This window comes from Muntiacus reevesi, chromosome 10, assembly GCF_963930625.1.
Source record: "Muntiacus reevesi chromosome 10, mMunRee1.1, whole genome shotgun sequence".
Lineage (NCBI taxonomy): Eukaryota > Metazoa > Chordata > Mammalia > Artiodactyla > Cervidae > Muntiacus > Muntiacus reevesi.
This window is the reverse complement of record NC_089258.1, coordinates 77,882,375-77,899,643: the sequence shown is the minus strand read 5'-3', so window position 1 is coordinate 77,899,643 and position 17,269 is coordinate 77,882,375. Positions and strand designations below refer to the sequence as shown.

The following is a 17,269-nucleotide window of genomic DNA, read 5'->3' as shown; positions in this document are numbered from 1 at the left end:
ATATTCTTTTCCATTCTAGTTTATTACAGGATATTGAATATGGTTCCCTGTGCTGTACCGTAGGACTTTGTTTATCCCTCCCTGTATAAAAGCTTACAGCTGCTAACCCCAGCCTCTCACTCCATTCCCCTGCCCCCAAGCACCCTTCTGTTCTCTATGTCTGTAACTGTTTCTCTTTCATAGGTGGGTTCATTTGCTTCTTATTTTTAAGGAGCACCTGGAGTGTGTATCTCACAGGGAAATGCCCTGAGTCTCTCTTGTATCAAGTTTTCTGTAAAATAAGCTCCTGATAGGCATCCTCCTACCTGTTCCTGGAAAAGGAAAGAGTGCTTCCGCGATCTGTGGCAGACACATTTTAGGAGAATGCAGCATCGTTTTTTAACTGCCGTATTGTTAGTTTTACCGTTTGCTCTATGTTTCCAAGGTTCCCTTTTTATTTTTACCATACTTCATGGCCTGTATAGTCAAGTTAGAAAATAAGGAGTAGGGTGGAAAAATGCAAAACCCCTCACTGTCCAGCCTTCCTGAGCTGATGTGGTGGCCCCCCAGCATCCCAGGCCTGGGCTCAGGCTGTCCCTTGTCCCCGCAGGCCGGGCTCAGGCTGTCCCTTGTCCCCGCAGGCCGGGCTCAGGCTGTCCCTTGTCCCCGCAGGCCGGGCTCAGGCTGTCCTTTGTCCCCGCAGGCCGGGCGCTGTCCATGACGCACGGCACCAGCAAGTCGCCCGTGTCCAACGGGACCTTCGGCTTCGACGGCACGGCGCGGACCGACGGCCACGTGTACCACACGGTGCACAAGGACTCCGGGCTCTACAAAGACCTGCTGCACCGCATCCGCGACGAGCGGCCGGCCGACGGGGCCCCGCGGCAGCTGCGGCGCAACAACAGCTACACGTGCTACACGGCGGCCATCTGCGGGCTGCCCGGCCTGGCCACGCGCCGCGGTGACACGCCCGCGCCCGAGGACAGCGAGAAGCTGGTGGCCGACGCCGTGGCCTACTCGCGCCGCCGGCTGCGCTACGACAGCTACTCCAGCTACTGCAACGCCGTGGCCGAGGCGGAGATCGAGGCCGAGGAGGGCGGCGTGGAGGTCCGGCTGGCGCCCCAGCTGGCCGAGCCCGAGCCGCCGCGCGACGACCCGGTGGACGAGGAGAAGGAGGAGAAGGACTCGGCCGAGGTGCACTTGCTCTTCCACTTCCTGCAGGTCCTCACCGCCTGCTTCGGCTCCTTTGCGCATGGCGGAAATGACGTGAGGTCAGGACCAGGGCGGGGCCTGGATGGGGCGGGGCCTGGAGAGGGAGGGGTCTGGATGGGGGCGTGGTCTGGTGAGGGGAGGGGCCTGGTGATGGGGGCGGGTTGGGGTGAGGGTGGGGCCTGGGACGGGGAGATGGGCGGGGCCGGGGGGATGGGATGGGATGGACGGGGCCGGGGGTGGGGTGGGCTGGACGGGGCCGGGGGTGGGGTGGGCGGGGCGGGGGCGGGGCCGGGGGTGGGGTGGGCGGGGCGGGGCCGGGGGTGGGGTGGGCGGGGCGGGGCCGGGGTGGGAGGGGAGGGGCATGGCAGACACCTGGCCCACCCTGGAACCACATGGGTTGCAATCGCCCATGCATGGTCCGCCAACACCAGGTTTTGTCCACAAGTGCAGCACCTGCATCTTCATGGTGCAGATCTTTGAGTGAACCAGATACAGGGAGAGTTGGCCTGGGGTCAGAAATCACAACAGGTGGAATCAGTAGAACTGGGCTTGGAACCCTGATTTCTGCCCAAGCTGTCCTGGCTACCTACCCTGGCCTGAGTTCAGTGCCATTTGGCATCAGTGCCTTTTGGTTTCGAGGCAGACAGAGAAGTACCTAGGTTTCCCCCAAGTTGTACAAGGGTCATGTGTGAGCAAGTAGCTCCTGTAGTGTACCACACCGCGTCACAGGTCAGAAAGTGAGGTGGGAGCCCCCCGGGGCTGCCGTGTTGGATGTCCACTCCAGTCAGGAGGGTCCCCGAGGGACACCTGCAGTGACTGAGGGCACAGCTGTGACGGCATCTATAGGAGAACCTTCCGGAAGAGGAAAAAGCACTGCTTTATGGGGTTTTCCAGAAAGAACCACTAGCAAGAGCATGGGGAGCTCAGGTCAGCTGGGCATGGAGGCCAGAATGTGTAGGAGTGTGTGTAGAGTCTCTCCCCTCCTCATACTGGCCCAACATCTGTATCAGTCACTGCATTTTCTGAAGCCTCAGTGTCCCAATCTGTGAAATGGGGGTAAAACTAGTACAAAGGCAGGAGATTTCTATGAGGGTTATGGTGAGGTGCTTATATAATAAGGACAATCCTTTCCCATAATCAGTGTCCAGACACTTTCACTATTATTATAGTTATTATGCAGCCTAATGTTTCTGTCCAAACGAGAGAAATGTGCCATCATTGTATTTTTTTGGCCCAGTTGTATGCCTCCATCTTACACCATCTACACATGTGCAGCTGCATTTCTGTCCTTTTTAAAAGATGTCTTCCAACCAGACAAAGAGTCCTGGACAGCTTACATTCTGCTCAGTGTCACCTAGGCATTGCTGTCTTATTTTATTGGGGGCACCATGTTCTGTCCTTTCTTAACAGTTTTTTACTCCCCTCCCCCACCAGCCCACTTCCTCCTCCTCATCACAAATTCTTTCTGGAAAGCCTGGTACCAGCAACATGTTATGAATTGGGTCCCTTTCCTTTAGAACTAAGTTCCAGTTAAGGAGACAGGAGAGACATACTCCGGGGAAAGTAACAGAACACCCCAAAACAGCATTTCAAGGCAGAGGAAGAGCCTAGGCGGTAGCTGCTGCAGGTGACCAGAGTGCAGAGCAGCTATTTGCGGTTTGGAGGCTGATTTTCAGGCTTTTGAGCAGGGATGTAGTCTGATGAAAGCAAGGCTTTAGAAGTAACAGTGCAGCAGTGAAGAGGGGGCTTCTGTTTATTCAACAAGTTATTCTGTTTATTCTGTTACTAAGTTTGTACCTGGCTTCAGACCTGAACCACTTGTAACTTACTCCAGCCCTCCTCAGAACAGTCCTTTATAGGCCTAAGTGAAAGAAAGTGAAAGTGTTAGTCACTCAGTCATGTCTGAAGCTTTGGGACCCCATGGACTGGAGCCCACCAGGCTCCTCTGAGAGAATTCCCATCCAGAGAATTCTCCAAGCCAGAACACTGGAATGGGTAGCCATTTTCTTTTTCCTAGGGATCTTCCTAACCCAGGGATCGAACCTGGGATTCCCGCATTGCAGGCAGATTCTTCACTGTCTGAGCCACAGGGAAGCCTGCAGTTCTGAGTGGTACCCCATCAGAAACCGGGAATCTGAAGCTCAGCAATGTGACTTTTGCCCAGGGCCACACAGTTAGAGAGAAGCCGACGTTGGGAAGCCAGCTCTTTGTGACTTGGTCTCCAGAGTGTGGAGGGTGGGCTGGGAACCACAGGGGTCATTCAAAGCCTGTAGGGAGCTTGGGAGTTATCACTACATCCTAACAGCAAGCGAACACCAAATAGGCTGCAAAGCCAACCACTCTTCTTGGAGCTCGAAGGGAGAGGAGAATACAGGACAAACCACTGCCCCTAAGGTCGGAGAGGCAGAGATGCAGGGCGTCCTGGAGGAGGGAGGAGGGAGTGGATGCTGTGGTGAGAACCATGGAATCCTGGACTGGAGCGGTGGGCCCTGGAGGCTCAGGGGGGACAAGTAGAGAGTTAAGGCTCTGGGGGACCCAGGGTAGGGGGACCCACTATCCAGGAACCCTACCAGATCCTAACAGTGAGTACCAGGGAAGAGGAATCCCTCCTGCTCTGGCGGGAAGGAAAGCAGCCACTAGACAGAAAAGAGACCATGTGCTGAGCCAGGCTGCGCTCAGGAGAAACCAGGTCACCAGAGCCCAGCCTGCAGGGGATTACTGCAGGCTAACTGACCCGGAAGGGGACATACACTCCAGGCTGCCCTGACCTTCCCCTAGGGCGAAGGGAAACTCCCCAATTCCAGCCACCCTGTCTCACATAAGGAGGGAGGAAATATTGAGAAACACTTGCCAAGTTCACAGCACAGAGGCACAGTCTCAGTGAGAGACCGAGACCTCATCAAAGGGGTCATCGAAGGACCCACAGAAGCTTTCTCCATCCCCAGACCCACCACATCACTAGCAGCCTATTGACAGCGGTTCCTTCTACCCAAGACATCGTGTCTGGATATCAAGAAAAATTTCCAAGGCACACTAAAAGGTGAAAAACACAACTGGAAGAGACAGAGCAAACAGCAGAACTGATACGGCAGAGATGTTAGAATTACCAGACCAGGAAATTTAAAACAACTATGATTCATATGCTGAGGTATCTAATGGACAAAATAGGCATCCATTAGATGGACAGGTGGAGAAGGAAATGGCGACCCACTCCAGTGTTCTTGCCTGGAGAATCCCAGGGACGGCAGAGCCTGGTGGGCTCGCACAGAGTCGGACACGACTGAAGGGACTTAGCAGCAGCAGCAGCAGATGGACAGGTAAGCAGAGAGATGATAATCCTAAGAAAGAACCAAAAAGAAATACTGGAGATCAAAAACACTGTAATAGAAATGAAGAATGCAGCGGGGCTTTCCTTGTGGCTTAGTTGTTCAGAATCCACCTGCCAATGCAAGAGACATGGGTTTGATCCCTGGTCCAGGAAGATTTCACATGCCATGAAGCAACTGAGCCTGTTTGCTGTAACTGTCGAGCCTGTGTTCTAGAGCCTGAGAGCTGCAACTACTGAGCCCATGCTCTAGAACCTGCGCTCCTGAAAAGAGAAGCCACCACAGTAAGAAGCTCGTGCATTGCAGCTGCAGAGTAGCCCCTGCTGGCCAAAACTAGAGAAAAGCCTTCATAGCAACAAAGACCCAGCACAGCCAAAAATAAATAAGTAAATAAAGTTATCTGTAAAAAAAAAAAAAGGATGAAAGCCTTTGATGGGTTTATTAGCAGACTGGACACAGCTAAGGAAAGAATCTCTTAGCTTGAGGGTATGTCCATATAATCTCAAAAAGCAAAGAGAACGAAGACTGAAGACATACAGGACAGAATTTTGAAGGGCACCGGGAACTGCAAAAGGCATTGCATAATGAGAAGATCAGCAGGAGAAGACAGAAAGAAACGAACACATGAAATAACTGACCGAGTCACAGCAGTGACAGGATTTCTGTAAGCTGATGTCAGACGTCAAACTACAGATCCGGGAAGCTCAGCGAACACCAAGCAGGACAGATTCTCAAAAAGTGCACATTGGCCTATCAGATTTAAACTTCAAAAAATCAAAGATACAGGGGTATGTATAGATAGAGAGGAACACAGATAAAAATTATATCTGACTTCCCCTCGACCCTGCAATCAAGAAGAATGTGGAGTGAAATAGTTTTAAGTGTGAAGGGGAAATCCCATGAACTCAGACTTGTGCACCCTGTGAAGTTCTTTAAAAGTGAAATGAAGTCTTCGAGAGAAATAAAGACCTTCTCAGACAAAGAAAAAATGAGGGAGTTTGTTAAAAGCTGACCTGCCTTGCGGGAAATGTTCAAAGGAATTCTTTAGATAGGAGGAAAATAATGTGTGTCAGAAACTCAGATCTACATAAAGTCAGGAAGAAGATCAAAGAAAGGCTAAGAGAAGGTTAAAAAAAAAAACAACTAATTTTTCTTCTTCTTAATTGATCTAACAGATAAGACTTGTTTCAGAACAATAAAACCAATAATGTAGTCAATTATATGTTTATGTACATGTTATATATACATATACATATTTAGTTTAATATATAAAAACATCAACAAATTAAAAAAAATAGAAATGATACAGGGTCTGCTCTGAGGCCATAATTGAATTAAACTACATGTGTGTGTGTGTGTGTGTGTGTGTGTGTGTATGCACACTTATTTATGCTTGTGTTAAGTGAATGAGTGATAGCAATGATGCAAGGGATGGAAGGGTGGAATTGGGATTATTTTTTTATTTTAAGTTACCTACACTTAACTTACATGGTTTGTATGGTAAAGAATCTGCCTGCCTTGTGGGAGACCTGGGTTTGTTCCCTGGGTCAGGAAGATCCCCTGGAGAAGAGAATGGCAACCTACTCCAGTATTCTTGCCTGGAGAATCCCATGGACAGAAGCGCCTGGGAGGCTATAGTCCATGGGTTCGCAAAGAGGCGGACACAACTGAGTGTAACACTTGCACACTTTCACACTACCAGTAAAGGAGTATAATGTTATTGCAAAGGGGATTTGGATTCACCCCAGGTGTATGTGGCAAGCTCTCGGGCAACCATTTTAGAAAGTTAGCAAAAAAAAAGTATAGCCAAAAATTAAAAAAATATATATATATAGCCAATATGCCAAGAAAGGAGAGAAAATGGGATCATATGGAATGCTCAGTTAAAACAACAGAAGGGGGATAAAAAGGCAGGTGACAGAAACAGGAGCAAAGAACAAGGACAGCAGACAGAAAGCACTTACCGGCGTGGTGGAGACTGACCCAGCTGCACCAGCAAGCAGTTTGAATTTCAGTGATCCAGGTGCGCCAATTAAAGGACAAGAGATTATCAGGATGGGTCAAAGAACACAACTCAACTCGCTGTTGTCTACCAGAAGCCCACTTGAAATGTAAACACACTTAGGTTAAAAGTAAATGGGATGAAAAAAAGTAAATGGAAGAAGGAAAGGACAGCATGCTAACACTAAAAGAGAGCAGGAGTAACTGTGTTGATTTCAGACAGAGGAGACGTGGACAGATCCAGCAGCAGGAATCAATAAGGACGTATTTGAGCGAAACAGACCATCATTCAACTGTGTATGAATCAGTAACAGAAGATAACTGGAAAATCCCCAAATACAGGGAGATTAAACCACACACTTCTAAATAACATATGAAACAAAGAAGAGATGCCAAGAGAAATGTTAAAATATGTTAAACTAAATGAAATTGAAAAACACATCAAAATTTGTGGGAAGCAGCAAAAACAATGCTTAGAAGAAAGTTTATAGCATTGAATTCATATACTAGGAAAGAAGAAAGATGTAAAATCAATAATCTAAGTTTCCAGCCTAGGAAATGAAGAGCGAATTATTAATTAATCCAAAGTAAACAGAAGTAAAAAAATAATAATTAGAGCTAAATAAATGAAATTAAAATCAGGAAATGAATGGAGAAAAATCAATGAAACTAAAAGCTGGATCTTTGAAAATATTAATGATATTTATAGGCTTCTAGCCAGGCTAACTAAGGGAAAAGGAGAAACCAAATTGCTGATATCAGAAATGGAAAAGTAGACATCACTATAGATCTTATGGACAATTAAATAAAAAGTTAATAATACTATAAAAGCAATACTATGAATAATTTTATGTTTGCCAATTTGATAAGCTAGATAAAATGAACCAATTCTTGAAAGACAGAACCTGCCCAAACTCACACAAGAAGAAATAGACTATCTGATAGGCTTGTATCTATTAAGAAAATTAAGTCGTCTACGGCCATACCACCCTGAACGCGCCCAATCTCGTCTGATCTTGGAAGCTAAGCAGGGTCGGGCCTGGTTAGTACTTGGATGGGAAAATTAAGTCAATAATTAATAATCTTTCAAATCAGAAAGCACCAGGCCCAGATGGGTTTACTGGTGAATTCTACCAAGCTTCTAAAAAAGAAATTATACTTGTCTACAATTTCTTTAAGAGGACAGAAGCAAAAGGAATACTTCCTCACTCATTCTGTTAGACCAGCATTAACCTAATACCACAACCAGACAAAATCCTTATGAGAAAACTGTAGACCAACATTTCTCATGAAAGTGAAAAGTGAAAGTGAAGTCACTCAGTCGTGTCCGACTCTTTGCAGCCCCGTGGACTGTAGACTACCAGGCCCCTCTGTCCATGGGATTTTCCAGGCAAGAGTACTGGAGTGTGTTGCCATTTCCTTCTCCAGAGAATCTTCCCAACCCAGGGATTGAACCCGGGTCTCCTGCATTGTAGGCAGTCTCTTTACCTTTTGAGCCACCAGGGGCTCCTAAGGATATGCTAGTATCTTAGGGCAGTATAGGATACGTTAATGATGGATACATGTCAATTTGTCTAAATCCATAGAACATACAACACCAAGAGTGAACCCTAATGTAAACTATGGACTTCGAATGATTCTGATGTGTCACTGTGGGTTCCTCAGTTGTAACTGATGTTCCATTCTGGTGGGGACGTTGTTGAGGGGGAGACTTAAAGTCTTAAATAAAGTCTTAATTAAAAAAAAAAAAAGCTGTGGAACCCTACCGCCCCCCCTAAAAAAGACAGTGTGTGCTCGTCAAGAGCCTGAGTGACAATCCTGGGTCTTGGGGAGGTGTGAGCACAGAGTGAATCCTAAACTCACATCCCAGCTCTGCTTCCTGCTAGTGACATGATTTTAGCATCAGTTTTCTCATCGGTAAAATAGGAGACCAGTGCCTACTTGGCCGGGTTGGCCTGAGAGAGATAGATGGTTTGTGGTTCCTTTGTGGGGAGGCTGCATGGTTGCCCCACACCGGTAGTTGATGTTCGTAGCTGTGCTGGCAGTGATGATGGAAAGAAATAGAGAACGAAAGGAAGGAAAGAAGAACTTGGTCTTTGTGTCCACTTCTTCTGATTTCTCAGTATTTTAAAAATAGCAGATCTCACCGCCATGAAGATGGCTACTGTGAAAACAAAGGGACAGGTGTGGGCGAGGATGTGAGAAATTGGAAATGTAAAATGGTGCGACCACTGTGGAAAACAGTCTGAAGGTTCCTCAAAAAATGGAGCAATTCCACCTCTGGGTATATACCCAAAAGGGTGGAAAACAGGGCCTCAGAGACATCTGCACACCCATGTTCACAGCAGCAACTGTTCTCAATCACTAAGAGATAAAAGCAGCCCAAGTGTCCATCAACAGATGAATGGATAAACAAGATATGATGTGTGCACACACACACAATGGGATACTCTTCTTAAAAGGGAAGGGAGTTGTCATATGCTACACCACCGATGAATCTTGAAGGCATTCTAATAAGTGAAATAAGCTAGTCGTGAGAAGACATATACCTTATGCTTGCATTTATGTGACAAACCTAGTAGAGTCAGTCAAGTTCATGGAGACAGAGTAAAATGGTGGTTACTGGGGGAAGGGGGAAAGGCAAAGAGAATTCTTATTTAATGGTTATAGTGGTTCAGATTTCCGTGATTAAAAATTTTCTGGAGGCCCGTTTAACAACAGCGTGAGTGTCCGTAACACTCCTGAACTGTGCCGTGGTGGTTGTTGCTCCGTCGCTAACATGTCCTGCTCCTTGCAGCCAGATTGATGCAGCACGCCAGGCTGCCCTGTCCTTCACTATTTCCCTGAGTTTGCTCAGATGCATGTCCACTGAGTCAGTGATGCTATCTAACCACCTCATCCTCTGCCACTCCCTTCTCCTTCTGCCTTCAATCTTTCCCAGCATCAGCATCTTTCCCAGTGACACTTAAAAATAGTCAGCGGTAAATTTTTTGTTTCTTTTAACCATGACCAAAAAAAAATGGCTAAGTCGCTATTATCACTTATAGAGTACATAGGCAAATCACAAATGCGGCAAGATAGGCTGTTCTCAAGACTGCGAAGTCATTGAATGTTGTGTACAGCATCATCTGTGTGTGTGGACATTTGTACAATTTACTTGTATGTTTTGTTTTGTTTTCTCCTAGTAACGCCATCGGGCCCCTGGTGGCTCTGTGGCTCATTTATGAACAAGGTGCAGTCCTGCAAGAATCGGCGACTCCCGTCTGGCTGCTATTTTATGGAGGGGTTGGAATTTGTACGGGCCTCTGGGTGTGGGGGAGACGAGTGATTCAGACCATGGGGAAGGACCTCACCCCCATCACGCCGTCCAGGTGAGCCGGGGGTCAGCCTCAGAGCGGGGTGTCGATGTCCCCCTGCACAGCCTGCTCTGGGGAACGGGGGGTGGTCCCCGGAGCAGGGCGTCTCCAAGCACCATCTCCCCCATCACCCTCATGCTCTGCTTTGCCCCCATCCGTGGTGGCACTGAGATGGGGGAGAGGGATGGGAACGGAGGCAGATGCGAACGGAAGAGCAGACGCGATTCCACCTGCAGCCCCTGTTCCCATCCCACTGGGGTCCTCCCATCCTAAGGTCCAGAGAACCAGTGGTAAAGGCCGGGCTGTTGGGCTGCTGGGACTGCCTGTCCCAACACTCTGCTCACTGGCTCCACCTGCTGGCGGGAGGCCGCTGTCACCTGCTGCCCTCAGGGGTGATTGCCTACATCCTGCCTGGGCTGCCTGGGCTCAGCGGATGGGGTGGGGGGCGTGCCCTGCCCTGGAGTGGGGTCTGGAGCCTCCCACCTGGCTTCCTGTGGTCCTCCTTTGCAGATGTTTAGAGATATTAGGAGTCAAATAAATCCACAAGAGAATTATCCAAGTACAACTAAAATTCAGAACTACATATTTTAAGGACTTCCCTCATGGCTCAGTCGGTTAAGAAACTGCCTGCAATGCCGGAGACCCAGGTTTGATCCCTGGGTCGGGAAGACCCCCTGGAGAAGGGAATGGCAACCCACTCCAGTATTCTTGCCTGGAGAATCCCATGGACGGAGGAGCCTGGTGGGCTACAGTCCATGGGGTCGCAAAGAGTCAGACACGACTTAGCGACTCAACCACCACCACCACCTATTGTAAAAGGTCTTTTCCCCTTGAAATTCATTTTAACGAAAGATTCTAGCATTGATTTGAAGAAAAACTAGTAATCCGAGCAAAAAGTCACTCCTTTATAATGTTAAGCACACATTTTTGAAACCAGAGTGTGGCTTTCCCTGCGTCCATTTAGAAACGACGTGTGTACAGTTTTCCTTGCGGCAGGTGTTCCTGGCCCAGCCCCTTCAGGTAGGTTTCTGAAAACCCACCGGGGAGACAGGACTCGCGCCTCAGGGCTGAGCGGGCCTCGCGGCGAGTGCCCTGTGATGCTGCCGCAATGTCCGGGTTCTGGTGCCGTGTGGCCCAGTCCACCGGGGGTCCTGGGGAGCCCCTGGCGGCGCCCTCACGGCCTCCCGTCTCCCCCCACAGCGGCTTCACCATCGAGCTGGCCTCGGCCTTCACCGTGGTCATCGCCTCCAACATCGGGCTGCCAGTCAGCACCACGCACTGCAAGGTAGGTGGGCTGGCCGGCTCACCAGGGCGAGGTGGGGGGTAGTCGGGGCGGCTCTGGGCGTGCACTCAGGGATGGCAGTCACCTGGGGTCTCCCGGGGGCATCTTCTTCTCGGCAGCCCCTCTGGGCTCTCCCCGCCCTCCTCCCCCGTGTCCTGGTTCTCTCACCGGGGGTTTTGCATTGAGGTCCCGTGTCCATGAACCATGTTCGTAGGCCGGGTCGGGTGGGGAGGGGCGCATCACTCAGTCCCCCCACGCCTCTGAAGGGGCCCGGGAGCGGACAGGGGACAGACATAGGCGCAAATCGCTCATGTAAGCGTAGGACACAGCTGTTTCAGTTCTCTTCTCTTCTGCATGGTGGTCAGAGCGACCCTATTGCCTTTGAGTCAATTGCAGACGATATTAACCACTGTTAATATCAGGCTCTAGAGCTCAGGGTGAGGGAATTTCTTGTCTAGTGCTGAGATGTTGGAGCTGCGAGGAGCCTTAAAGATGAAGAGAGAGGAAACAGGCTCTGGGAGTTGTCCAAGGGAGCCCCAGGGTGGACCAGGCTGGAGCCCAAGTCTGCTAACCCAGGGTTGCCGAATACCTGGGGGAATTCTGAAATCTGCCCAGGGCCCTCCTGTATACAAACACAGCCACTAACTTCAGCAAAACAGAGGCCTTTGCAGATTTTCCTAGGTTCAGTGACTCCTGTCATTCAAGAAAAACTGACCTGTTCTGCTCGGTGTGAGGTGCTGTCCTGGGCGCCGAGGGACCGCGGTGACCGTGACAGACACGGCCTCCCCACACCCAGTCTCAGAGCTCCCACCCGTGCGTCTGCAAACAAGCTCTGCTGAGTGTGAAAGGCTCACAAAAAAAGAGTGAAATAATGCTGCTTGTAGCAACATGGATGGACCCAGAGGTTATCATATTAAGTGAATTAAGTCAGACAGAGAAAGACAACTATCATATGATTTCACTTAGTAAGGCATTGAGTCTGATTAACAATGATACAGATGAACTTATTTAGAAGACAAAAACAGACTTACAGACATAGAAAACAAGCTTATGGTTACCAAAGGGGTAAGGGAAAAGGAGCGATAAATTAAGTTTGGGATTAACAGATACACACTACTATATATAAAACAGATAAACTCCAGGGGCCTACTGCACAGGGAACTATGCTTACTATGTTATAATAACCTATAGCGGACGAGAACCTGTGTATATATATATATATATATAAAATATATATAACTGAATCACTTTACACCTGAAACTAACATAACATTGTAAATCAACTCTAATTAAAATATCTACAAATAGGATCACTAGCCTCTAGGTTTCAGCTATCTAATCTGGAAAATGAAAAGACTACCTTAGATGACTTGTAATACAGATGCTGTCTGATTCCCCTACTTCTCAGTAATTCTGTTGCTGTTAGTGCTTGGTGATGGACTTAATCTGGAAACATACTCAAAAAGTTGAAATGACAGCAAAGAATACCACCTTATATCAACAAAAGACCTCATCAATAGTGAAGCCATGGGACTCTGGACCCTTTGTGATCCAAATAACATAGCAACTAAAAATACAAGGCAAAAGCTGTTAGAACTCAGAAATTACTATGTCTAAGTCTGTGATAAATGAAGAAGATAGAAGTACTTAGGAATGTAAAGGATCTGAATAGGTTTATAGTAGTATAATTGGGCTTCCCTGGTAATTCAGATGGTAAAGAATCTGCCTGCAATGCAGGAGACTTGGGTTCAATCCCTGAGTCAGGAAGACCCCCTGGAGAAGGGAATGGCTACCCACTTCACTCTTCTTACCCGGAGAATCCCCATGGACAGAGGAGCCTGGCAGGATACAGTCCATACGGTCGCAAAGAGTTGGACATGACTGAAGCTGCTTAGCATGTATACTTAGCAAGCACACATGACAAATAAATATGAAACAAAAAGTGGGGAGGGGGAGTGGAAAACCTGATCAGAACAGTAGGAAGAAATTAAGGAAGTTCTCCAAAAACAATTCTCACCTGAAAAGACAAAAGGAGGAAAATGCTGCTTGACTCCAGATCTCGATGGAGTCGCTGGTTAATCTTTTCTACCTCAGAAGAGAGCATTCTCATATTAAATGAACTTGCCATAACATAGGAGAAAATAAAACAAGAAGCCCTCCAATTTGTTCTATGAAACATATACTGAATAACCTAATACTGAAACCTGATTGAAAACATCACAAACAGTGAAAGCTGTATTTCCAGATGTATGTTGATTTAAAAAAAAAGAAAAACAAAACCTTTACGTAAGATGCTAATAAATGACATCAACACTATTATGAAAGAACATTTCAACAGGACCGCACTGATCTTCTGGGTTGTCAGAAAGTTGGCTCTGACCAGGACAGGTCCTATCTGCTGCCGATACCTATACGGGGCAGGCCCCTCACAGAGCTTGAGAAATGGGTGCTTACAGACGTCTTCAATATAATATGGTTCATCGATCCATTAGAAAACAATGTATGGTTGTCTGCTGAGATCCATTCCAAAAAGACATTTAGTAAAATTCAGCATGGATTTCTAAGACATTCCTGGAATCCAGTAAAAATGACTGGGTTTGTGATAAAAAACACACACAAAAATTTAGAACTTTTTTTTAATTTTTAGTTTTTTTTATTAGTTGGAGGCTAATTACTTCACAACATTGCAGTGGGTTTTGTCATACAGTGACATGAATCAGCCATGGAGTTACATGTATTCCCCATCCAGCAATTAGCCAGTAAGAAAAGGAGATAAAAACAAAGAACTCCTCCATAGTTGCAACAAAAATAAAAGGTACTTCAGAAAAATCCTAATAAAGTGAGAGATGTACATGGAAAAAACACAAAGCTTTGCTCACAGGTCAAAGAAAACCTGAGTATGAGATATACTGTGTCGTTGGGTGGGAAACTAGGTTTTATAAGGATGTCAGTTCTCCTCAAACACCGCCAACCGAATTCTTACAACTTTACAAACTAAGGCTACAGTCCATTTTGTGGGTTAAATTAGCAGCAATATAAAATGATCTACAGAGAAAAACAATGATGAGGGAACAGCCTGGCCAGATAGGAAGTCTGTTACAAGGAAACAGGAGGCAAGAGGGTGGGGAGAGGGCTGATGGGCAGACTTTCAGGTTGGGATGACAAAAAAGTTCTGCAGATGTGTGGTGATGATGGTTGGCATTAAATTGTACACTTAAAAATTATTAACATGACAGATTTTTGTGTTGTATATTTTACAATAATAAAAAATTAGATGAGTGAGTGAGTGAGTGAAGTCGCTCCGTCGTGTCCAACTCTTTGCGACCCCATGAATTGTAGCCCACCAGGCTCCTCCGTCTATGGGATTCTCAAGGCAAGAATATTGGAGTGGGTTGCCATTGCCTTCTCCAGGGGATCTTCCCGACCCAGGGATCGAACCTGGGTCTCCCACATTGCAGGCAGACACTTTACCATCTGAGTCACCAGATACTTGTATTAAAAAGTAGATAGGCCAGAGATAGAATCTAGTATGTATGAGCATGTAGTTTGAGGAAGGAAAACTTTGACCAGTAAGTGATGTTGGATAACTGGCTTTCCCCCTAGAGAAGCAAATTTAGACCCACAGTTGTCAAAGTACGTGCTATTATCCAATGGCTTAAATATTTTTAAATTACTTTAAAATTTAGAATAAAATAGAATTTTTTTAAAAATTTAGAATAAATGAGAGTTATGGGCTTCCCTGGCGGCTCAGTGGTAAAGAGTCCACCTGCCAATGCAGGAGACGTGGGTTTGATCCCTGATCCAGGAAGAGCTCACCTTCTACAGGGTAACTAAGCCCGTGCACCCCAACTACTGAGCCTGTGCTCTAGAGCCGGGAGCCGCAACTACTGAGCCCACGGGCCGCATCTAGTGAAGCCCACGGGCCCTAGAGCCCATGCTTCGCCAGCAAGCGGAGTGACCACAGTGAGAAGCTTGTGCATCACAGCTAGAAAGTAGGCCCCACCTGCTGCAACTAGAGAAGAGCCCGCACAGCAACACAGACCCAGCACGGCCAAAGATAAGTGTTTTTAAATAAAGGATTGAGAGGTAAATACCAAATATTCAAGCCAAAGATCAGTCACAGAGGAAAAGTATAGCGTATTTTAGTGTATGACGTTAGAAATTTAAAAGTGAAAGCAAAAATACTGACTTGAGAAAATATTTGCATTAAATATCGGTTAATATTTATTTAAACACCACATCAACAAATAAGATCTTAAGTGACCTGGATAACCACGATGTGCAGTCTCTCAGAGCCAGACATCCTGGAGTGAGACGTCAAGTGGGCCTTAGGAAGCACTGCTGCCAGTGAAGCTAGTGGAGGTGATGGAATTCCAGCAAAGCTGTTTCACATCCTGAAAGATGATGCTATTCAAGTGCTACACTGAATATGTCAGCAAATTTGGGAAACCCAGCAGTGGCCACAGGAGTGGAAAAGGTCAGTCCTCACCCCAATTCCCAAGAAAGGCAGCCCTAAAGAATGTTCAGACCGCCGGACAGTTGCACTCCTCTCTGTGCTAGTAACGTATGCTCAAAATCCTCCAAGCTAGGCTTCAGCATTATGTGAACGGAGCACTTACAGGTGTTCAAGCTGGGTTTAGAATAGGCACAGGAACCAGAGATCAATTTGCCGACATTTGCTGAATCATAGAAAGAACATTCCAGAAAAACATCTACCTCTGTCTCATGGACTACACTAAAGCCTTTGACTGTGTGGATTATAACAAACTGGGAAAACACTTGGAGAGATGGGAATACCAGACAATCTCACCTGTCTCCTGAGAAACCTGTATGCAGGTCAAGAAGCAACAGTTAAGAGCCCTGTGTGGAACAACTGACTGGTTCAGGATTGAGAAAGGCTGTTTATTGTCACCCTGTTTATTTAACTTATACACAGAGCACATCATGTGAAATTCCTGGCAGGATGAGTTACAAGCTGGAATCAAGATTGTCAGGAGAAATGTCAACAACCTCAGACATGCAGATGATGCCACTCTAATGGCAGACAGTGAAGAACCAAAGAGTCTCTTTAGGGTAAAGGAGGAGAGTGAAAATCCCGGCTTAAAACTCAATATTAAAAAAACTAAGATCATGACATCTAGTCCCATCACTTCATTACAAATAGATGGGGAAACAATGGAAACAGTAAGAGACTTTATTCTGGGGGGCTCCAAAATCACTGTGGATGGTGACTGCAGCCATGAAATTAGAAGACCATTGCTTCTTGGCAGGAAAGCTATGACAAACCTAGACAGTGTGTTAAAAAGCAGAGACATGACTTTGCTAACAAAGGTCCGTATAGTCAAGCTATGGTCTTTCTAGTAGTCATGTATGGATGTGAGAGCTGGACAGTAAAGGAGGCAGAGCACTGCAGAATTGATGCTTTCAAACTGTGGTGCTGGAGAAGACTCTGGAGAGTCCCTTGGACTGCACGGAAGTAAAACCAGTCGGTCTTAAAGGAAGTCAACCCTCAGTACTCTCTGGAAGGACTGATGCTGAAGCTTCTGTACTCTGGCCACCTGATGTGAAGAGCTGACTCACTGGAAAAACCCTGATGCTGGGAAAGATTGAGGCAGAAGGAGAAGGGGACAAAAGAGGATGAGGTGGGTGGATGGCATCACCCATGCAGTGCACATGCACTTGGGCAAACTCTGGGAAATGGTGAGGGTGAAGCCTGGCGTGCTGCAGTCCCTGGGGTTCTTGAAGAGTCGGACACAGTGACTGAGCAATAACAGAACAAGAGACACATTCAGATTCCAGTATGGAAAAAGGTAAAATACAGGAAGAGGCTTTATGTTCCCAGGTGTTATTTCAACTGTTTAATATCATTTATGTAAAATGCTGTAGTTTTACGTGTACAACATAGTAATTCAATTTCTATAGATGATACCCCATACAAAGTTATTATAAAATGTTGGTTATATTCCCTGTGCTGTATATTACATCCTTGTAACTCATTTTATACCTAGTGATTTGTACCTTTTAGCCCCCTTCGCCTGTCTTCCTCCCCACTGGTTGCCACTAATTTGTTCTCTGATTCTGTGAGTCTCTTTTTTATTATACTTACCTTGTTA

General features: G+C 46.8%; 1 protein-coding gene across 3 annotated transcripts in view; it reads left to right on the top strand.

Annotated features, from left to right (window-relative positions):
* SLC20A2 (solute carrier family 20 member 2) overlaps nt 1-17,269 on the top strand; it is a 108,927-nt gene that overhangs the window by 87,528 nt on the left and 4,130 nt on the right. For all 3 annotated transcript variants that reach the window (XM_065946346.1, XM_065946345.1, XM_065946344.1), the window contains 3 exons: nt 683-1,250; nt 9,704-9,889; nt 11,075-11,159. In XM_065946346.1, the coding sequence (XP_065802418.1) occupies nt 683-1,250; nt 9,704-9,889; nt 11,075-11,159 (839 nt within the window). The remainder of the gene's footprint in view (nt 1-682; nt 1,251-9,703; nt 9,890-11,074; nt 11,160-17,269) is intronic.